Below are 23,339 nucleotides of genomic sequence, written 5' to 3'. Positions count from 1 at the left end.
CCTTTTTATAGCAACTTATAACAAAGATTTGCCTAGATGGCAGGCTTGTATAAAGAAGTAAATTATCCTACTTCCTTCGAGGAGTTTAGAGATGCTCTACAGATTAGTTCATAGAGCAGCCTCTCCAGTAAATAGATGCAGTTCATAAAGAAGTGAATAATATATATAAAAACTTTAGCTATAGGTCAGTAAAACCAATAATAAAACATCAGTCAATGACAGGATGAGCTGGCAAAATAGGGCAGAAATCCATTTTTATTTATAAAGGATTTCTATTACTTGATGGCAGCACTCAGTATAAAAGCCTTCAAAGTGCCCTGGAAGTGGCAGCTGCTCCCTCCATCCTCCTGCCTGGTGTCTGAGGGACATGGCATGCTGCTAGGGTGTGGTGCTCTGCTCCAAGCAGAGACCAAGAGCACTTCAATAAAACACAGATGCTGCAGCTCAGCCAGCTTCCAAGACTTTGAAGATAATGATACCCTGAAATCACTCTGGGGCATGACGTATCTGCCAAGAAAGAAGTCAAATGTTGATTTAAAGAAGGCAATAATACCATTAATTAAATAATAACAAAGTCCTACTGCTCTTCAGAAAGAGGAGGAAAAGGAAGAAATGCTGTTTTCCTTCCCTCCTTGCAGTCTTGCTGCAGTTCACTTTGCCCTTCCTGCTGCAGTTCACTTTGCCCTTCCTGGCTCCTCAGCCTTGCAGCAAAAGTATAAATCAGGGGTAAGCCCACAAAGTGATGTGCCAAAGGGCCACCCCCTGCAAGTGGCGTGCCAGACCTGTGGTTTCCATGCCATCAGACTTTATTAAGATTACATCCTGAGCCAAAATTCCAAAGTACACACGACTGAAGACACCAAGAAAAGTTCTTGCAGATGACAGAAACAATACTCAAACCCAACTGTACAGAGTACAAAAGCAAAGCTGTCTTTCCAGCTGGAATATCAGCCTGGGGAGACATCACTATGAACTTGATGTGTTCCTATAGTCTTCCTTTAACAGCCTGTGTCAGAGAACCAGTGTTCAGCTGCTGCTCTTTGCAGCTCCACTGACATCTGCAGGAGCTGGGGCCCTCTTGAGAAAGCTTTACCATGATATTCAATGCTCCTCACAATGGGAGAAAAAGTCATCACTCGCTGCACTTACACAAAATTCTGAAATTGTTCAGAATTTTCTAGTTACCTACAACTGAAAAGAACTCATAAAATGGCACATCCTTTCACAGCATCCATTTCAGGCTCTTATTCCATGGTTAGATGCTCAAGATTAACTCAATCCTGCCAACTGCATTTAGGTACTGCCCTGCAAGAGGACAAGGAGGGTATGTGGAGATGGATGCCAACCTGCAGCCTGCTGGAGAGACAGACTGGTGCTGAGGCACACTTGGGTGACTGGAGAGGCTGTGCTGGGATTTGGGCTGGAGAAGCAGCTGGTGTTGGGATTTGAGTGGGAGAAGAGGCTGGTGCTGGATCTCCCTGGTGTTGGGTCTGGTCCCGGTGTCTTGCAGAGGCAGCATCTCCAGTCCCATGGCACCAAGCCTGCATGTTGGACCTTCCCAGGCTGCCCTGGTCAGTGAGGTGCCAGAGGCTCTGCTGGCATTCACTGAGCCCCTCTGAGAGCCTGAAGGGAGGGATGCTGAACAAGGGTATGGCACTGCCAGAGGCTTCTGGAGAAGCTGTGGATGCCCCATCTCTGGAGATGTTCAATGCCAGGCTGGATACGCCTTTGAGCAACCTGGTCTGGTGGTTGGCATCCCCGCCCATGGTGGCAGGGTAATGACCTCTAAGGTAGATGACCTTTAAGGTAGATGACCTTTACGGCCCCTTCCAAGCCAACCCATGCCACGGTTGTGTCCCTGCAGCGACGACACGACCCAAAGCCAGGCCAGCACCTTCCGCCCAGGTGCCCGGCGAGCCGGGTGCGGGACCCGCCGCGGCACCGCCGCCTCCCCCGGCCGGGCCCGGCAGGGCTGGAGCCGCCTCCTGACGTCGGGAACCTGCGGCGCGGGGGCGGAGCGGGGCGGGCGCCGGGAGCGGCCCGCGGGGCAGGCAGAGCCGGCTGGCGGGGCGCGGTGCCCGGCTGCCACCGCGCCGAGGGCCGCAGCAGGTAGGACGGACGGACGGACGGACGGGCGGGGGCCGCGGGGCCGGCACACAAAGGGCTCTGCCGGCGGCTCCCGGCTCCCCTTCCCAGGCGCTTTGTCGGGGCCGCGGTGTGTGGGGCCGCTCGCGTGTCGTGACACGGGCGCGGCAGCGCGGAGCGGCGGCTCCCGGAGCGGCGGGGAGGCGGCGGGGGCCGTGCGGGCTGTGCCCGGTCCCCGTGGAGGGCACTCATCCCCACCTGAGCGCCCCGCGGCCGCTGAGGCTGCTGAGGCGGCGGTCGGGCCGGGGAGCGCCGCGCAGCCCGGGGAAAATGGAGATCTCCTTCCCCCGGTGCGCTTAGGAATGCAGCCGGGAGCCCGGGAGGTGGGTGAGGGGAAGGCGAGAGCCTGGCGTGTGCCGTGAATCCTCCTTCCTTCAGCCAGGCAGGGGAAAATGGGATGTTGTGGGAGAGGCAGGCGGAGAGGCCGCAGGAGCAGCGACAACAAACAGGTGTGGCCGGGAGAGCGCCCGGTGAGTGCCGCACGCCGGTCAGCGCTGCCGCCCCTCCGCCCGCTGGGCACCGAGCCCCGCTGGGAATCAACCGCAGCCTGGGCTTCCTGACCTGGGGTCGCAGAGCGGTTCGGTGTTTGGACCAGCCGTGCAGCGGGGGAGGAAGGAAGGAAGGATTTGTGGGCTCCCAACTTACATCAGTGTGGAAGTGGGATGAGCAATGGTCTCCTCCCTCCTAGCGCTGGTGTAAGCGCTCCTGGGAATGCGCTGAGAAAGGTTAGAGGAGCCACGTTATGTCACCTCGGTGATGTGCTGGTCCACATCTCTGGTGATGGGGAAGGCTCAAGCCGTTAGCACTGTGGTAGTGGTTCTGGAAAATGTTCTGGAAATATTCCGGAAAGGAGATCTTTGTTGTTTTCTCCTTTTTCCCCTCCACCATATTTCATCATTTCATTCATTGGATTCAGCTGGATCCTTCAATTTTTTAAACAATCCTTTCTGCAGATCCTTAGTCTTACTTTGCCATGGGAATATTTCCAGGGCTGCAGAGCTCCTACACATGGGCAGCAGGTCCTGGCAGACACTTCACAACAACTGCTTGTTGTCACCAGAGATCTAAGATAGGAACACAAGTGCATGAGGCAGCGTTGGGTCCCACGGTAGAGGGAAATTTGGGAATGGCAGCTACACACTCTTGTACTTGCACACTTCATTAATAGCTAACTGTGTCTTGTGGGTTTTTTTGTGTTTAGGATGTATAAAGGTTAAGTGCCAAGCGCCAAAATGAGCGTGACTTCGTGGTTCTTGGTGAGCAGCACTGGCATTCGCCATCGCCTCCCTCGGGAGATGATATTTGTTGGGAGAGATGACTGTGAACTGATGCTCCAGGTAACATGGCTTTTTTTTTTGGTAATTATTTCTTCTGAAGATGCAGTAAATGTGTATGTAATGCTGGGGATCTGTAGAGATGTTTGATGCTTCCAAGTGACACCTTTTAAAAGGAACTTCCTCTTTTTATCCTGAGTCTGTGTTTCCCCTGAAGACTTCATGTTTGTGACAGCACAAGTGAGGTTTTCAAATTGCCATGTCATCAGATGGATAGGATCTGTAGTGGTGGGAGATTAATCAAATAGATTAACTGTCTTGATGCTACTAGAAGCAGTAAACAAAGACATTCCATTCTGTCCTGATCTGTGATTATGCTGCTGGCTTTTTTAGCTTTTAACACATGTGCTGTTTACATGTGATTTGAATGCAGGCAGGGCTTTTTGTTTACCTGTTTTTCCCTTTAAGTTTGATTAAATTATTTATGCTGGTATTTCTTAGGTGTTTTTGTCATGGTAGAAAATGCTGATGTTTAGCAGAGGAAATCTGTTTTGGTAGGCTGAGTAGGCTAGTGACCTCTTCCCAAAGTAATTGTGTTACTTGGGCAAACTTTGAGCTTCTATTAGTACTTTCCATACCAGCATGTGTCTCTGCTGGACCTAATCCAGCATGTCTGAAGTGTTGACTGTGGTCTGATGTTTGACAGCATAATGTAGTAGATGTCACTCCAGACGAATGGGGTTGGAATCTTGCAAAGAGCTTTTGACAGGAGCAGTTCAGCTCAGGAATTTGTAGAAGCTCAGAATTGAATTAGTGATTCTGCTAAACCCATGCCATGAGTACTTAAGTGCACAAAGAAATGTTCTATTGCACCTGTCCATCCTCCTTTTGCCCCTTTGTGAAGGTGGCAAATGTTCCTGTTGGTGGCAAAATTAGGAAGCTGCCTGCACAATGGAGACTCCCTCCTCATAATTTCCACTGCTGACCTGGTCACAGGTATGTCCTAAATGCTGTGCTGATGTAGGAGGCTGTGTTTGTAGTTGCTGCAGGGATTTTGTATGATATGTCAGTAGGAGGCCTGTTTAGAGAGGTGGAAGTGCTTGCACAAGGTGTAGTTGATGGGCAAGGTGCTCTCTAGCTGTAACAAAGTGTCAGTGCCCACAAGAGGAGAGCTTGCAGTGTTTGTCCTGCTCTGCATGCTGGCAGTGACTGGCACAGCTGTGTTGCAGTGGTAGAGCTGGGACTCCTGTTCCAAGATCATCTGTTTGGGTTCTCCCATGAATCACACTATCTCTTATTTCATGTTTCTACATGTCTGGCTGCTGAGACATGTAAAGGTGAGACATTAAAAATGTCCTGATATTTGCTGTATGTCTGCATTTAGGTGTCAGGAACCTGATTGGCATCTTCTCTCATGACTTGGAGGGAGAAAACACACAGTGGCCCTGGTTTCCAGAAATGGTCTTTGTTTGTGGCTGCCCATCTTAATATCTCATGAAGAAACTTGAGGGTTGTTGTGCATTTTTCTTACTGTTAGCTTTCAGTACTCTGACAGTCATGTCTAAAGCTGTGCACTGTAAAATAAAAGTACCCAAATACCTGTTATGCTTAAAATGCACAGCTTGTTTCTCTGGTTGCTTATGGCGTTAACTGGATGTCGTGGATTGTGAGCCACTCCATACCAACCAGAGTATTTCATGTTTCTTTGCAAGCCTGAGCTGGCTTGTCAGTGTTGCTTGTGGAGTACCCAACCTTGTGAAGGCTCTTCATTTGCCATGCACTTTTCTACAAGGTAAATGAATTGAGATTCCTAGAGGAGCCAGGAATATCTGTGAAATGGTTGTATCTGGGGGCTCATAGGTGGTGGGTGGTATTAAAAGAGGTTTTCATTATTTCACCAGAGTGAAGGCTCTGGATTGTCTATAAAAGCCAGCAGCTTGTGTTCATGGGGTGAGCTACATGTGACCCTTTATAAACATATATTAACATTTTATTACATTAAAAACATTTATTACTGGACTGCTATCTCCAGTAATAAAGCTTTTTCTAGGCTCACATGTAAAGTCTTGTTTTGAACAGCACAGCACATTCTTTTCCTAGCCATTTGTTTATGAAGATGTTTTCCAGAGCTACCTGGGGCTCCAAATGAGATGTTTGTAGTAAGACTGAGTGCAGAAGAGAAACTGTGAGCAGAGAGACTTCATATCCAAGCGGAATTGTATGTGAGCAGATGGAGGATGAGATCTAAAAATAGACTTTTTCCCTACTGTGACTGTCCATGTCACAAAATCGTTGTGCAGACTGTCACAATCATTTGTCTTGGGGGAAGCTTAAGAAGCAGGGCAGTTATCAGAGCAGATGGACAGAGCTCTCGTGGCAGTTGTTTGCACCTTGTAGTATTTCTGTGGTACTAACCCTGAGACTATATATTCACTGCATGGTTATTTTCTATATATATTTCAAGATACTGGCATTTAATCCTTTAAAGTGCACAGCTGGAAAGAGACTGGCAGTGACTGGGTGACCTGGTCAGTGTTTTTTCATCTCTAAGGCTGTTACTGCTTATTGATTTCATAGTGATAGGGTTTGTGATTCCCTGTTCAGTCCACATGTAACACGGTGCTCAAACACATGGCACAGAGATAAACCTTGTCCTGGAGACCTGCAGTCTTGCCTTTCTCATTTTACTATTTTAGGAGTGTCTTGTATATTGATATTTTCTTGGAATGTACTGTCTCAAGGTATCAGATCTCTAAACAGCAAAAAAGGATGGATTTGTCACCAAGCAATTAAGCTTTAGTTTTGTCTGGTTTTCTTATTTCGTAATACAAGTAGTGGATTTGCTTTCTGATTAACAAAGAGGTGAAGAAACCCAAAGTCTTTAATCTTAAAGTAGGTCTGATAGTGGGGAAACATAATCTACCTTGATATCTTCTATACCTACTAAGAGGATTAGAAATATTTTAAATGTTTTTGCAGCTCTCTAAAGCTTCTAGTACAAGTAAATGCGAGATTTACGTTGGGTTTGAATGTTAATGCATCAGTGAAAATGCCATGAAGTGAAGCTGTAGCTTGGCATGCAGTGTTGCTGCCAGAGCCAAGAGCTCCATTCTGCCCTTTTTCTAAGAAAAATGCTTTATTTCTTCAACAGCCTTGCTGCTTCCTTCAGGTAACAGTGAACAAACTGCAGGAGTGTGGAAGTCTGGACTTTCACTAACTTGCACTGCTGTGGGTTTTTAATGTGAAACTCGGGGGTGGTAGGAAGTAATGGTCTGAAAAGATCTACTTTTTTAAAATAAAAAATAAAAGAATTTTGGGACCATCCTGAAGAAAATAATTTTTCCCTCCCCAACGTCCTTCTTTTGGGAAATGCAGCTGCCATTTTTATCAGCTTTGATAACTTGCTTACTGTGATGGGTACTCAGGGGACAAACATTTTGCAAACTCAAAAATTTCACTTAACCATTAAAACATTCCCTGCTGCTCCTAAACAAAACTTTTTTTTGCATTTTTGCTAAATGTAAATATTTACAGAATGGAAAGCAGTGTCATGATTTCCCTGGTTTTGTTTGAGAGGGATGTTTACTGGAAAATTTGGCAAATAGAAATGTTTAACCAGTGCTCCCCTGATTATTTCCCTCACTTTAGAGTGATGCTCTGGGCATGTGAGTTTTTACATGAGTGTGAGTAGGTGCAGGCAGCATGATGCTTTCTTTTTTATGCCTTTATCCTAGATGCCTTTTGAGACAGCCTGACATTTCCTATCAGGAGACACTGTTTGCAATTGCTTATAACTCTGCTAAACTTTGTAGGTGTTTGGGATGAGAGTTTATTTTCCAGGCATCTGTTTTATGCAATGTGTTCTGGATGCAATAATTTATCTCCCTTCTTTGGTCTTTGCTGTGAGCAACTCTAAGAAAAATGCTTTTTTCTTCAGGTCAATTATTTAAAAGTATATTTAGCCTGTTCTTTGAAGTTCTGGCATTGTAGTAGAGCTGGGTCAGTGAAGATTTTCAAGAGTGAATGACTAGGTTGGAGGTGGTGGGTTTTGGTTTTTTTTGCCCACACTGAGCGGCTTTGACTAAGTTCCAAACCTTTGAATAAAATCTGGAGTTTGAATGTGGTCAGCAGGGACGTATTTGATAGTATTCCCTTAATTGATTTCATCTGGGAGTGAGGCTGGCAAGGGGATGGAGTGGAGAAGTGTCACAGGCTGGGCAAAGAGGAACTGGGTGCAGGTATCCACAGGGCTGGGGTGTAGATGTAACAGCAGCTGTGCTGGATTAAATCAGGGTACAACCAACCTGGCATCCTGACTCAGTGGTGAAAGAAGCTGTCAAGGAAAGGGCAAGAACAAGCTAAGAGTGCAATGATACTTCCAGAACGCTTGTTCAACCTCTTCACCTGTGTTTCAGGAAGCCACAGGTCAGATCTTTGCATGTAGCGGTTGGGTTTCTACTCTATAGAGCTTCACCAAGTGATGAAGATTTGGCCAAGTGAAGAAGTACAACGAGTACAAGTGAGGATTGTGTTAGTGCAGAGTGAGAGGAGGAGCAGCAGGATGTGGAGAAGTGGAGAGGGTGGTGCACACAGGGCAGAAGCCTCTCAGTGTGGGCAAAACGGGCATTACAGGATGTGGCTGCTGAGCAGCATCGCCCTTAGGCCTGAGATGGGTCAAGACTTGCTGTTTATTATTCTGGTGTCAGAAGAGAGCTGTGAAAGCTCCTAGCCAAGCATCTGTCACTGGTCCAGATGGGACCAGTGCTGCTTATGATACCAATTAGTCAGTTCAAGTGCTGAGGCCTTGTGAGCTGGATATACGAGTTCATTGTGGTGAATCACACAAAGGTAACAATACTGCGTTTCCATCTTTTTAGCTTGCTTTGTTAAAAAGACAGGGAATTACAAGCATTCTAGGCACTGAAGGAGTATTCTTGTGGCTGCTAAGTCAAGTGTTTATAACTGCAGAGCAGTTACAACACACTGGTGTGAAGGCTGCCTGTGTAATCCTGCCTCTGCCCCTGTGTACATAGGCATGAAGATGCAATCTGTTATTGTGCCGTTCCCGGGTATTTTTCCCCGCAGGATCTGTTCTGTGTCTGGTATGCAGGGTGCACGGCATGCTCCACAAATAATAGAGTGCAAAGATGAACCCTGCCTGTGTGTGACATCTGGTCAAATTAAGGTTTCATTGACCTGATGTATCCTGCCTTCCTTGGGCCATACTTGATAATACCGTGTCTCTCCTGTGTAGTTTAGTTAGTGCATACATAAACGAGTGTGAATAGGTGTGGTTGTCTACAGTGTTATGCTGGGAAGAAGCAGATGGTGAGAACTTGGTAGATGATCTTTTTCCTGGTCGTTCTAGGTGGATTCGCTACGGTGCAGAAATTGTATCCCTCCATTGCTCATGTATTTCCAGCACTGGGAGCTCCCAGAAGAAGCCATGAGGAGTCTCTGCTGGTTGTTGTGTCTGGACCTCCTTCCCCATGGCAGTGTAGGGTGGAAGTGGGAAGCTGTAGTTGGGATGGGGAGATGCCCTACCTGTGCCGTTTTGCTGCAATTATCCAGAGGATGTGAACAAGCACCTAAGTTAGTCCCTGGGTGTTGGGAATTGCCAAGAGTAACTCATTAGGTGTTACAAAGGAAGTGTCTTACAGAAGGGAATGGATCTAGCCTTGGGAAGGTGCTGCTTTTTGACAGGTAGTGTTTCCAGGTGCTGGGACAGCAGCTGTGGGAGGAAGGATGCACATCCTGTATTTCCAGGCCTAGAGTTGTTTTTTTGGCTCTTCCTTGTCCCATTGTGTTCTGTTAATGTGCAGTTGATGGGAGGAGGTTATGATGCCTAATGGCATATGGGTGTAGGAGGCTAGAGGCATATCAAGACTGGCAGACCTGGGAGGGGAGTTCATTGCTGGAGGCAGGGTAGGGAGAGAGGTGATGCTGGCACTGAGGGCAGGTGGTTATTAGGGTTGAGAGGGGTTCATGCAGCTGGCAAGGTGCTGGAAGCCTGGACTGCCAAGAGAGGGTTTGTCCCACTCTGGAGTGGACAGACAAAAAAGGGAGATGTATCTTCCTTGTATGAGATCCTGATCCAGGCATTAGCAGCTCAGCTGCACTATAAAAATTCAGGCTTGTGTCCCACCTTAAATTATGCTTTTCCATTCCTCCTGGGTGGCCATGTAAAACAAAGGAAAAGCCAGTGCATCTGTGGGCAGCGTGCTCCCTGCCTGTGGTCAGGATCTGACCCTGGGTCACTTGAACCAGTTCACTTTGGGGATGGGGAACCAGCGAGCAAAAACCCATTTTACCCCAAAATAACGGGTTAAGTTTTTATGGGAATCATGCCAGCTTCCAAATCCCTTTGCCAAGCTGTGGGGATTACAGTTTCATTTTCCTGGGGGATTTCTCTCTTTTGTTCAGTGCCTTATTTTTTGCTTGAATACTCAGGCCCTGCTTCAGCCACAGATCTGCAAAGCCCATGATTTTGGCTGCAGCAGAGCTGAGGGCAGGAGCCTCTGCAGCCTGGGAGCTGTAAAGAGAGTCCAGCCCCAGGATGAGGTGGCTGCACTTGCTGAAGAGATTTGTCTGCTCAGGTAGAGTCATTAGAAGCTGGCAGCACCTGCCCCTGGGAGCCATCAGGCTGCCACAGGGGTGACACACTTGCAGCCAGCCTGGGGCAGGATGGAGCATTCACTGATATTCTGGAAAAGTACTGGAGGGGCCAGTGCACACAGCGCTGTGAGATGCTTTGTGGTGAAAGAGGGGGACCCATCTGTGACCCAACACCCCTCCTGAAAGAGGTGTTCACATCTGTCATTAAATGTTATCCAGCATATGTTTACTTTTGAGGAGCAAAATTCACATTTCAGGCCAGAATGCCTGTAAATGGGTTTTTGTTGTTATTGTTGTTGTTTTGTTGGGTCTTTTGTTTTTGTTGTTGTTGGGTTTTTTGGTTGTTTGTTTGTTTGTTTGTTTTGGTGTTTTTTTTTTTTTAAACTTGGTTTTGTCTGTCTCCGTTCTAAAGTGGGACACCAGCAGAGGTTTATATTTCCTTACTGGGACACTTGTGCAGAGCACAGTACTGGCAGAAATGTAACCTGTTCACTATGGAAAGTATTTGAGCAACTGTTTTATTGCATGCTGCCACCAGAACGCTGCAGTTATTTTGTGCCAGAAGTGCACAGCAGACTGCAGTGAGGAACAGGGAAACTGCTCATGTTTGTTTATTTTATCTCCAGTGCCACGATGCCTCGCGGCACTGGCAGGGCTGAGGTCCAAATCTCAGCCCCAACCGGTAGGTTTTCACCCATGGTAATTCTCCTGGGGAAAAAAGTAGCATCTGTATCTGCACAGACAGCTGAGCTGTGTCTGCTCCCTGGCCCTGTGGGGAAACACAGGCTGTCTGGCTGTATTTCTCCTCCTGCCTTCCTAAGCAGGTCTTTTTGCCTTGTGGGTTTTGTTTGGCATCTCTGCAGCTCATATTTTCATCCCGAGATCCCTGTTCTCTGGATCAGACCCTTCCCCAAACACAAAGCTGTAGGGTGTGCACAGCACACGTAGCCACAGTGTGATTTGTGCCTCTATGGAGATTCCTGCAAGCTTTTGAAGCTGATTTTGCTGATTTGATGATGTGTGCAGTTTTGAGAATCACAAGTGAGCTGCCTGGTTGCATGGCTGATTGGAAACTGGTGATCCAAGGTGTTGGTACCACTGTGGGACTGGCAGACCCCCAGGTACCATTCCTGTGTTTTGTACCATCTGCTTAACATGTTCATGGAAGAAGGAAGAGCTATATATAAAGAACCTCCATCCTCAGTTATATGCTGTGTGTGCATTTTGTCTACTAGGTATTTAAAACATGATGCATGGTAGATTGTATGACAGAAAAGCAACACAACCTTATATTAGGAAGTGATTTGAATGTCTGGAAATTCCAGCCCTGGATGAGGGCTGAGTGTAGTAACAAATCAGTGCCCATGTTTTCCCTGCAGAGGAGTGTAAATACTCTTAATCAGAAAAGCACACGTGTTTTCCTGAGAGTTGTTTTCATTTGATAACAGGTCCAGTGTTGGGATATGGTGGGAATGCTATGTGCTTCCTTCATTTCCAGCCTCTTGGAGTGTAGCCTTATTTCTTGCTTGAAGATCACCACTGCTTAAGAGGATGATACCTCCCTTCTTTCTTTTCCCCTTCTCAGCCTCCCCTGAGGTGCTCCAGCTCTGCTTTGGTTGTTTGGATATCTTACCCATAGCTCAGGACTGCTGCTCACCCCATCACAAGTGCTTTTCTGGTGAAACAGATTATTTTTTTGCTTTTGACATCTGGATATAGGTAATTGAGGTTTCTTAGTAACACTTTATTGGAAATTCTGTTGTTTTGTTTGGTTTTTTTTTGGACCCCTGTGTCTACTCGTGACGGATCAGCCTTGCCTTTGGTTGTGGAGGTCATGGCTGACCATTAAGCAAGACTCAGTATTTGGTGCACGTGTGCATTTAGGCTAGAAGTCCTCTTATGTTAGTGACTCAGTCAACTTAATTGCAGGTTTTCAATTTAGAGATGCCTAAAATCTTTCCAGTGAAGTTGCAGGTGGCTGGGAGCTCTGCACCCATGGGCAGCTCTGTAATGTGTTGACTCAGGCTTCTTGAATCACTTTCTGTGATTCAGCAGGTCACTCCTTAGAAACCACTGGCCTGCTGGGCTGAAGTGACTGTCCCTGGGCTCTCAGCTGTTACCAGCATGGAAACTGGTTAGTCTCCTCTTGGGAAGTGGGATTAAGGGAGCCTGCTCCTCTCTGCAAGAGACAAAAGCACCATCAGCTGCTGAGTTGCTGCTGGCACTGCACACAAGAGCAGTTTATGTTAAATGTGACTGATGTTGAAATAAACCACACCTCAGTTCTCAAGTAAGAGTGACCTTTGGCAAGTCTGCATCAAAATAAATAAGGTGTGATTTTAGTTACTTTAAGTTGAGTTTCCTTGGAGACAGGCCCCTAGGAACTCCTGCTGCCAGTTCCTGTGATGTTTGCTGGCTTAACGTAAACAAAACTAAGAAAATTCCTCTCTTCTCCACAAAAGCATGAAATTTCACAGAAGTGCAATATGCATAACAGTTTGCCTTGTTCCTGATGTGCTCTTAAAGAGATGCTGAGAGGTTGGAGGAAGACTGTGGGTCAGATTTTGCATGTTGTTTTGACTCTTTTTGCCATAGGCTTTCTTGAACACAGCTGAAACTTCCTTGGAAAACAGGCATAAGTTGGTTCCTTTGGTGACCTCTTTCTGCATTTATGGAGGGGAATATCATGTTGCAGGAATACATGTCTGCTCCCCTGAGATGACCCCCATCTGACTGGGGACCCCTGAGTGCCTGAAGTCAGCTGTTGTAGAACACAGCAGACCAAGGGCTGTGCTCAGTTACATCAGGGTCAGATGCAGGGCAAATTGAATTTTTTGGAGACAGCTGGTTCCCAGAAATAAATTTCTTTTAAAGTGACCTGTGATACATTTAAAATCAGATACCAGATCTGTCCCAATTTTTTGTCTGGGTTAACTTTTTGGTCTGGAAACCTTTCTGCCCTTGGAAGGAAGCTAAATGGTTTGTTCTGCCTTTAGAATCTGTTAATCTTTAAATGAGCCTCCATGATGTGCTGTAAAAAGCTAAAGCAAACACTGCTGCAGCAGTTTATCAGCATTCCCTTGTATCTCATTGGGAACAGTGGCATCCACAGTTTTGAGTAGCAGAGGGATCACAGGGAAGACAGACCATGTCTGTGCTGTGCAGGGTTTGCATGGTTGCCTGTGCATGGTTGTCTTTGACTCCAATGCCATGAAGCACAGCACATAAATGCCCATGGACAGGGAGAGGGGATGGTCATCCCCCTCTGCTGTGTAGGTGAGGTGTGGTGATCCCTCCAGGAGCCCTGTCCATACAGTGCTCAAACAGCCAGACTGTTGTGGGGACAGGCTCTGGGCTCACATCCTCCAAAGGGTGTGAGGGACCATGTGACAGATCAGGAACAACCCCAGCTTGTGTAACATCAGCTGCTGTGGCACCTGGGGCTGTGCCTGGAGACACTCCTGTCCTCAGGGCCATGTGCTGAGGTGCAGGGCCTGGGCAGTGTCCCTCAGCTGTGCTCACCTGGACCATCCTTACCTTGCACTGCACCCACCTGCCACAGCCACTTGGGTCACTGAAAATGGACTGAGGAGCTGCATCTGGTGTGGATAACAGGAGAGAGAAGCACTGCCTTCACTGCAAATGCTTAAGAAGTGCCCTGCCTTGAGGTCAGGGCTCAGACAGCAAGTGTGGGGATGGCATGGGGGTGAGGGGTTTGTGTGTGCCCCTCCTGGGAGGGCTTTGCTCTGTGTTGCTTCTCCTGTTTAGTGCTCAGCATAGCAGGAGGCACAGGTGGGCTGTCCCCAGCCATGGTTTCTCTGCCTGTCCCACATCTGTTTGTGTCTTTGGGGGGTGATTGCTGTCTGAGCAGCATCAGTTGGGCAGCAAAGCATGAAGTGCTTCCTTGGAAGTCCAGCAGCATGTGGATAACTGTATTAGTGAGGGAGCTGGAGGCATAGGGTCACTTGCCCCTGTCCTCACTGCCTCTGCTTGGGGTGACATGTCATGAATAGTGTGAGGGATGTTGCAAGGTGGAAGGGTAATCTTCTGGCCAGATAGTGCTTGCTTCATATTGGTACTTCAAGGTTATTCTGGAGGATGTGTCTCCTGGGCTGATGGGTGCTCTGCAGGGGAAGGAGACGCCATTTCTCAGGTGTTGTGGTACTTCCCATGTGCTTGATATTGGTGGGGCCAGAAGAAATTCCTGAAAATAGTAGCAGTTTGTGTGAAAAAAACCTCTTTTGTTTTCACCAAGGAATTGCCTGAAACAATCTTTGCCTCTGCATGCTTGCAAGAAGCCAGATAATGGCTTGCTGAGAGCGGTGCTGTGGAAACCAGTGTGTTTATACTTGGCAAAAGGAAAGGACTTTCAGCAAGAACTTGTTGGTTGGTGCCCAGGAGGATGAGGATTAGCTGACTTGGAGCCTGGCTGGTCTCCCTGCTCTCCCCTCCCCTGGCCTGAGGTACCAGGGAGGTCTCAGTGCTGTGTGTACGTGCTGATGGAGAGACTGCTTCCAGTGTCTGCCTGAGGTCACCTGCAGCAAGGATTCAAGTTACGAGAGGCAGCAGGTCTAAAAACAGACAGTCTGGTGTCTTTATAGCTGTAACACACCATATTTCAAAATTATTCATAGATCTTGTCCTAGCACTTCTTTCAGAAGTCTGACATGATGCCTCCTCAAGTGTCACACTCTGTTTTGAAGATAAGGTGCATTACTTGTGCATTGTGACAAAGCCAGTGGCACCAGATCACTGTTAAGTTCAGTGTACTCAAACCCAGTTTACAGTTTAAATTTTCTTGGAGTTGCTTTCTTTCTCATTCCAGGTTTACTAACCTCTAGTTTGGAACACATCCTAAAATTTAAATCAATTCCAGGACATAATCCTGGGAACAGTATAAATTTTTGGGAACAAGTTCGGTTTGTAACTCAAGAAAATGATTTTTTTTCTCTTTGAAAAATAGGAAGAAATGATCCCAAGTAGGAGCATCCCTAGTGTTGAGGCCATTGGCCTCAGCAGTTGAAAAATGGAGATCTTCTAGCTCATGCTGGCTCAGATCCTGGCCCCCAGGCTTTCAGCTTGACTGATTTTGTTCAGTGTGTATTGATATAATTTATTGAAATTGTGGCATAGTCTTGACAGCCTTCAGCAATTTTTAAAAACTTTTTATTTTCCCTTCTCCATGAAAATAGCGTATTGTCTTCAAACTCTGCAACCAACCGTGGAAGCATTTACTGCTTATCCTTCCATTATTTATAGCAGTAAATAGTATTTAATCCTCCCTGCTTTCCCCCTCTGTCCCCCTACCCCCATGAAGGCAGTTTAATGCCTCAGTGTTGCTCTGATGACCAGTGTCTCTGTGCCTGATGCTCGTTTTGTGCTTCCATTGCCAGTCCCGCAGTGTGGATAAGCAGCACGCTGTCATCAACTATGACAAGGACAAGGATGAGCACTGGGTGAAGGATCTCGGCAGCTTAAACGGGGTGAGTACCAAACCTGCAGCTGGCAGGGGTGGCCTGGTGCTGTGCTGAGTCTGCAAGCACTCATGTGCTCGCTGAATCCTGCTCTCAGACCCTTTTGGGTCACTGCAGCTGTTGGCACGAGTTAAGCCAAACATGCATCATTATTTGCAAGGCCTGAGGTGGAGGTCGTGTAGCATCTCGTCTTGGGAGGGGAAAGCTTTGGTGAATATTGTATTGCTTTTTCCCTCTCTGCTGGTGTCCTCGCAGAACGCTTCAGGGCTCACAAAATTAGAAAGCCTCTTGCAAAAGGGGAGGAATTAAATTCAGTTTCATGTTGGGGATGTTAACTTTAAACTGGTGGAGATTCTGGAGCAGCTGTTCAGCATGAGCAGGGTGACCTTTTGGTGGTTTCATTGTCACTGCATGGAGTGATTTATGGGGTGATGAGAAATTTAATTTCATTGGGGAGAAACTACTTAAAACCACCTCTTTTTTTTTTTTTAATAATAAAAATTGCTTTTTTGCCTGCCTTGAGCCTGCTTTGCATGAAGACTGAGGAATACTGTGAGCACAGAAGAAGGAACTGAGCCTGACTGAATTTTAACCTTTGCTCTGCTTCAACTTATGCAGTGGTGGTAGACACCTGAATTCCATGATACTTAAATACACCACTGTTGTTAAAAATGTCCAAATGTCTTAGCATGCCTCTGTTTTGGTAGTTTTTTCATACAAGTGGAGCTGTTCCTCTGCTGGAGCAGACCTAAGCTAAATTCACCTAATTGTCTTCCCAGTGGGGGTTTTACTGCAGCCATTGTTTCATTGTTTTGGACATAGAAGCCCTCCACCATCACAGCCACAAAACCACAAGATGAGCCCAGAAACTTGTACAAAAACAGTGGCTAAAGCAGTCCTCAACCATTCTGCCTCTTCTGGCATCTGAACACAGCAAGAATGAGTGCTGATCCTTCTCAGCCTAATAGCTGAAGGCACAGAGCCCTGCTGAAATGGGAATATTTCCAGTAACTGGTCTGGACTCTAGCTGGATCCCTGGTTCAAAAGCTGTGGTATTTAACTCATGGTGGCAAAATAGCAGCTAAAGATTCTGCTAGCAAGGGAGGGAAGACATGTACCACTAATTATTTTCTATCTTTCTATCACATGCTAAAGCATAAGAATTTACAGCATTTTAATAGTAGACTTATGCTTAGAGAGGCAGTGGAGTAAAAGGGAGTTGCAGCAGTGCCTGTTTTTGCAGCTGATCAGACACTTCTGTTGAAAAAGTCTGTTGTGGCCAAACCAAATTTTGCATGCAAGAAACATATTTTTATTTGAAAATTGTCACAAAAACTTGTTTTCCCTCCTGAAACTAAAGAAATCACTTTTGAGCATCTTGATTTTAAATCCATTTTGAGAATTTCCTTTTATTTTGTATTTGAGTAGTCAGCAATGCATTATGTGGCTTTGCTGGATAATCTGGTTAATATTAATTGTCAAAATGTTTTATATTGTTTTTATTATAATGTTCAGGTAATTCTGCTGTCTCTATTCAGAGGTTTTTGTTTTTAAGGGTAGCATTTCTATCCAGATTAAGAATTTTACTGAAGTTACTTTTATCTCAAGTAAATGTGGACAAATAGGTAACTATCAAAATGGGTTCTTGCAGACTTTTTTGAAGAAAATTCAGCAAACAATTATTCTTGTTCCAGATGCTACTGTTGTGGGTTTTTTAAATATTAAAAACTTTAATGCAAATTGGAATTCTGTGCCTTTTAACTAGCTTCACTGTTTTTATTCTGAAATTACAGGCCTGTTTCCCAACTCTTCTGTAAATTGCCAGGAAACTGGGGGCTGTTGTCTGCTGAGATTCTAGTTTCCTGCTCTACCATTTATTTTTCATCTGTGGTTAATACTAGGTCTTATCATGCATGTTTGGCTTGGCTGAGGTGAGAAGACAGAAGGAAAAGACTGTGCTGCAGTCATGCAAACATGCAAATTCATTTTCTAGTTTAATTCTGTTTTCTCAGCTGCATTTGCATTAATGGCACGAAGCCCCAGCAGCAGGTTCCTGGTCTGAGAGGCTGGGTGAATCCCACCTTCCCAAGTAGGCTAACTCCTGGTGTCTGACTGCCTCAAATCCAGCTGTGGGAGAGGCTAATCCCCATCAGCACTCTGGGGCTTCTTCACCCCCTTCTTATTTTTGTTTGGCCCAGGTCATTGCAAAGGCACATGGGTTTATTTGTGAAAGATGTCCACGCATGCTTGATTTGATCCTCGGTTGGTCTGGGAGAATTGTTTCATAGTGGGTTCCCTCAGGAAGCACAGACATCAAAGACATTTATTCACAGCTGTGAAATACATGTCTTGCACCTTTAGAAGGATGTTAGTTCCTTTCAGCCTCAGTTAACTGCCTGGAGCATGGGCAAAAGGGGCGGGTGAAGTTTCAGCACGAGGGGTTTGGTTATCTCGGACAGTGTGGCCTCAGGTGTCATGGTGATGCTGCTTCAAATTTTTTTCCCATTTCCCTGTGCATTTTCATTTCCCCTTCCTCTGTGATAGGCTTTGCTTGTTAAATTATCAGGCCTTGGGGCTGACACAGTCTTGTTTGGCATCCAGCAGAAAGCTGATTCCTAGCTCAGTAATTAAGGGCATGAGTTGCAACCGTTTGCTGGTTGAGACGGGTGTAGGAGAACCAAGAGCATTTGAAGTTCCTAACTTCAGGCACCTCATTTACCTGCTCAAGTCAGGAACTAAAATTGCATTTGCAGTTGGTGCAAAGGAAATCTCCCTAAAGGTCCCTTCACAGCACCTTGCTTTGAAGCATAATTGGGGTGCTCTGACTTGCCCATGGGAGCTGCTTGCTGGTGTTGGTTTTTCCAGGGAACTTAGCTCCTAGCTCCTGACTTGGTGCTGGCACACTCTGAGTACGTGCAGTGCCATCAGCAGATGGCTCTGAGATCCATCACCCTGGTACCCTCGGTCCAAACCCATTCCTGTGCTTCTCTCCTGCAGACGTTTGTCAATGATGTGAGGATTCCTGACCAGAAGTACATCACCCTGAAACTGAACGATGTCATTCGCTTCGGCTATGATATCCTTTCTGGAGAGGATGGGGACTCAGGCTCTGTTTGGGTTTTGTGCTGCTGGCTGCATGGAGAGGTACCAGGGCTAATTGTGTCTACTGAGTAAGGTGTTTGTTTGGAGCCTTTGGGTGTCTCATGAGCTTGTGTTTCTCCACATGAACCTGATTCAGAGCACATTAATCATGATGCCTGCTTTTTCATTGTACTTTGGATCAGGCCCTGCACTGGCAGTAATGTGGAAGTGCCTTTTCAGTCTCTTCCTAAGGAAGGGTTGTGGTTTTTTCTTTTTATTTGGGTGGCAACTGTAGCTGGTACTAGCTGGGAGCAAACATAGTTCATATATTTTTGTATGAACTGATATCTTCCTATATTTTTTTCATTCAATTTGCCTTGTTTTATTAGTCATTTCACCCAGATGCTTTCTTTCAGACAATTTTCAGGCCTTCAGCCTTCAACATTTAGCTGTGGAGTTTGTGGCTAGACCTTGACTGTGTACTGATTAAAGTTTGCCTGTGCAAATTGGTTCTGCCATAAAATGCAATAGTAAATCTTTAGCAATAGCACATTTCACCTCTAGCAAGGGAAGCTAGGTTGCAGTTATTGCTTTATTTACAGACCACAAATCCTGCCAGTGTCTGCTAAAACACCTTTGCTTTCATCCCTTTGCTTTTTTACCCTGATGTGACAGTATGGCTGGCTATAAGAATAGATGTTGACATGCCTTTCTGAGTCTGAAGAGCAATAGTGGTAAGTAGAGGCTCCTATTGCTGTCTTTTCATGTAATCCAATACTTTTTTCACTTTTTTTACAGTTGCTTCTATCTGCCAAACTTTGCCCACTCAAGCTGAATTTAGAAGTAGCAAGTGTCTTCTTCAGGTTTTTTTTTTCTTTTCTGGGGAGATGTCAATTAAAACAGTCCAGACATTTCTGAGAATAGAGGCAGAGACTAAGTTTTAGTTTTAAATTTGGTGGGGGAAAATGTTTGACTGGAAAACTCTTGTGCATCCTTGACCCCAAGGCCACATTCTTCCGCCTTTTGCTGTCCCATGATAATCCATTTGTGCTTGGCCATGCTTTAGCCCTTGAAATACTCCAAACCTTCAGCCTTGCTGGTCTCCCAGGGATCTGATACTTCAGCTCTCTGCAGTGACAGTGCAGGAGCACTCACTGTTGCCACCAGGATTGCTTAAACTTGTGGGTGCCGTTCTGGATCTGCAGGAAAAGAGAGTTTTCTGGGCCATGGGTCATAATTTGGGTCTTGGTCACTCTCCTCTGGAATCCTGTCATTAAAAGGTGGTGTCTTGCTGCACATGTGATGAAATCTGTTACAGGCAACCTCAGATGAAGCTTTTCTTGATTTTGCAAATTTTTTTTTTTTTTTTTTTTTTAATGTAGCTGCTTGTGTATATTCTGGTCTCTTGGTGTGTGAGGAAATGCAGAGAAGACTTGCTGTGAGCTCCAGTCCTGGGAAGGCAAAAATCAGTGCCTGGAGCATGGCTGGGTTTTAATGGCTGCAATACCAGTTTAAACTTTTTACAGAAAGCTGTTCTCAGCAATGAGCAGCTGAGTTTAAGTATTTAGTCCTGCAGCCCTTTCATGCATATTCAAGTGAAATGAATGGTTATACTTATGAGTTGTAGAATTTATTGCCCTTAACAGGAAAATTTTAAAGAATGTAGGTTTTAGAGTAACCTTTGTAAGATGTACTGTACCTATGGCAGCTATAAGGTCTTTCTCTGCTTTGCTGTGTTGGTGCCACTCTGTTTAGCAGAGCTTTCTGTGCACACTGCAGTCAGCTTGGTGTGGATGGCAGCATCTCCTGAGGTCTTGGAGTCTCTGTGTCCCATTGCACGAGAGCATTTCTCTTTTCCATTTACAGTTTCACTTACAGGCTGTGCAGAGTTTCCCTGCTAGGCCAGTATCACTGGGTTTATTTTTAGTCTAACATTTTCCATCTTTCCTTTTTCCTCCTCTTTGCTTTCTGCTGTGCTGATTGGGTTGTTCATGATGACATTCCAGATGCCAGCTTTTTTTTTTGCCTTTTTTTTTTTTTTTTAATACAGCATTGCTGAGGATTATTGCCTGGGCTCAACCATGTGAATGCCTCCCTCCCTAAGAGGTCACAGCAGCTCATGACCTGATTTACTTTTCATCTAGAAAACTGCAGTGACTGAAAGGCCTTGCCAGGGCAAGAGAGCACCATAGTCCCAAGGGTTTGAGCAAGGAGCTGAGCTCTGCTGCTCCCTTACCCAGCATGTGAAACTGGCCCATCTTGGCCAGGATGCCCACGTTTGCTGCCCCTCAGCTGTCCTGGATATGCCCAGCAAATGTGATTGTGCACAGCAAAGACCATGCTGGGCTGCAGCACAGGCAACTTTAACTACCCCGTCTATTTTAAGACTTTCTGGTTTTATGATCCTGTTTTCTTTCTGTGACTAAATGTTAAATTTCTTTGTCCATTCAAGTCCTTTGTATTTTCCTTAATGAATTTTCTGTACATTCGAATATGTATGTCCTGGAACAAATTCAACACAAAGTCCCAGAAGAAGCATTAAAGGTAAGAGTGGCTGGGTGCAGTGCACTTAAAAAAAAAAAAAAAACAAACAACCTTTTAAATACTCTAGTGATGGTCAAGCAGAGTGAAATATTAAAATACTCTTGATGGCAGTGAAATGTTTCAAAATGTGCGGCTCTTTTTGGATTTGGACTTAATGAACCCCTCCTTTGAGGAGAGATACATTTCCCAGTTATCTCAACTCTGATCTCCTATCCCTGTGCTAACATGTAGATCAAGTTCTGTATGTTCATGACTGCCAAGAAAAAAAAGGTTCCTTAAAGCTGTAACGTGTTAAAGAATAACCAGCACATGAACTTGTGGGTGAAGCACAGCAAAACTTTTTTCTCCCCAGAAGTGGAGCACAGATGTCTTTTCTGAGCATGGTGACTTATGCCAGCTCCACCACACCTCCTCAATCAGGCTGAAGTTTGCTTAATTTATTCATGGGTATCATCTCATTTTTGCCTTCAAGCTCCCAATTTTTACTTACTGAGTAAGTAGCAGTCAGTCTTCTTAGGAGTGAGGTGTTTTTTAAACATTGTTCAGTAGCAGGTAAGAAATATTCAAGCATCCCTTTATCTAAGGCAGAAAAGCAATCCCCTCTGGGCAAGAAAGCTATAATGTTCAACTGTGGGACTGGGCTATCAGTGCCATGCATCAGCTCTTGGCTAGCAGATACTGCCTTCCTAGCCCTGGTTCCATGTTTAGGAATTGGCAAAAATAGGGAATTTAACAGCTACAATTGGGCAAATGATTCATTGAACTTACTTAGGGATAAACTGGATGGGTTCACCCTTTTATTAATTTACTTGTAATAAACCAGCTTCTAAATAGCTCATTTACTGTGTTAATATGGAACCTGTTTTAAGGTAGAATCACTTTCCTGGCTGGGGAAAGGGTCTGGAGAAAATAATTCAAATAGATTCCAATTGCCTTTGCTGAAAAACTGAGATAATGCAGATGAGTGCCCTGAAATAATTTATAATGTTCTTTTAAGAACAAAGGGGATTTCAGGATTTGAATCCTGAGTGGAGAATGGCCTGTGCTCTGATTCTTCTCAGTCTATTTTTTAAGGGATTTTGCTAATTAGTTGTTTTGCAGAGCTAAGTCACAGTGACCTTCTTGTGTACTAGAATTGTCACTTAATGGCTTCCAAATGGGGTACTCCTCCTGTTCTGTAGCTTCTTCCCAGGTGTGCATGCTTTTTGCTGAAGGACAGAGCTGCAGTGGAGTTTTGGGTGATCTGTTGGTGGGGAAGAGGTTTTCACTGCTGTTGGTGTCTCTGCAGCATGAGAAGTACACCAGCCAACTCCAGATGAACTACAAAGGCACGGCCGTGAAGAGGGCGGAGCAGCCCATGGAGCACAGCGTCTACACAGAGTCCCCACAAGCAAAGCTGGAGAAAGGAGAGAGGAAAGCAATTACAGGTACCTGCTTGGGAACCAGTTCTTCTGGATTCTGAGCAAAGTGCAGCTTGAGCCCTGTGCTGGGTTATTATTCTGACAGTAGAGTCTTGCGGGTTGCATTTGGGAGCAGTTCTGGAAGGATCATCTTTCTAAGCTCTTGGATTATTCCAGACTCTGGGTTTTTGGAGATTCAGTCTCAAAAAAAAGTCAGCTGGTGTGATGGCTCCTACATGCCTTGTCGCTGTGTGTGTTCTGGAAAACCTGTGGGCAGAGCAGGTTTGGTAAGTTCTCTGGCACCTGTCTGGTCTATTTTTAATTTCCTAATCATGAGCTGGTGTTTGAACAGAGAGGGTGACTCAGAGTAGAAAATGTATAGCTGCTGTGGCATGGTGCTGGCAGGCAAAGAAGCAGCAAGCCATTTCTTTCACAAAGCCTGGATGGTTTTAAATGGCTGTATTTCCTAACGTGCCAACATGTGGGATTGAAACTGACTGCCAAACTGGGAGGTGTTTGCTTCAGGTTCACTGTTCCCCAGCTTCAAACCTTTTCTGTTTGAGAAATTCGTTCTCTTCTCCATTTTGTTCACAACTGCTGCCTGCCTTTAAAGATCCTTTGTTGAATTTGGGGAACATGAGTGTTCCCCATTATGGTTTGCCAGGACCTTCCCAGCAGTCTTGTCTCACCCATTTCACCCAAATTCCTGCCCCCTGTGTGTGCTGTCCTGACAGGTCTCTCTCCCCAGTTCTGGTCAGGTATCAGTTCATGGCTTGCTGGTGCATGGGAGGAACAAAAAAGGTTTT

At 45.7% G+C, this 23,339-nt stretch overlaps 1 protein-coding gene across 4 annotated transcripts in view; it reads left to right on the top strand.

Moving 5' to 3' along the window:
• Positions 1–1,971: 1,971 nt before the first annotated feature.
• The window catches only part of CEP170B (centrosomal protein 170B), a 58,242-nt gene continuing 36,874 nt past the window's right edge, over positions 1,972–23,339 (top strand). For all 4 annotated transcript variants that reach the window (XM_071426302.1, XM_071426301.1, XM_071426300.1 and 1 more), the window contains exons 1-6: positions 1,972–2,109; positions 3,347–3,482; positions 15,428–15,517; positions 18,506–18,586; positions 21,077–21,133; positions 22,422–22,560. In XM_071426302.1, coding sequence (XP_071282403.1) covers positions 3,378–3,482; positions 15,428–15,517; positions 18,506–18,586; positions 21,077–21,133; positions 22,422–22,560 — 472 coding nt within the window. In that variant the 5' untranslated portion in view covers positions 1,972–2,109; positions 3,347–3,377. The remainder of the gene's footprint in view (positions 2,110–3,346; positions 3,483–15,427; positions 15,518–18,505; positions 18,587–21,076; positions 21,134–22,421; positions 22,561–23,339) is intronic.

Source organism: Agelaius tricolor, unplaced genomic scaffold (assembly GCF_023055355.1).
Source record: "Agelaius tricolor isolate 1412-34295 unplaced genomic scaffold, bAgeTri1.0.p SCAF_5, whole genome shotgun sequence".
NCBI classification, from domain to species: Eukaryota; Metazoa; Chordata; class Aves; order Passeriformes; family Icteridae; genus Agelaius; species Agelaius tricolor.
This window is presented reverse-complemented; position numbering and strand designations above follow the sequence as displayed.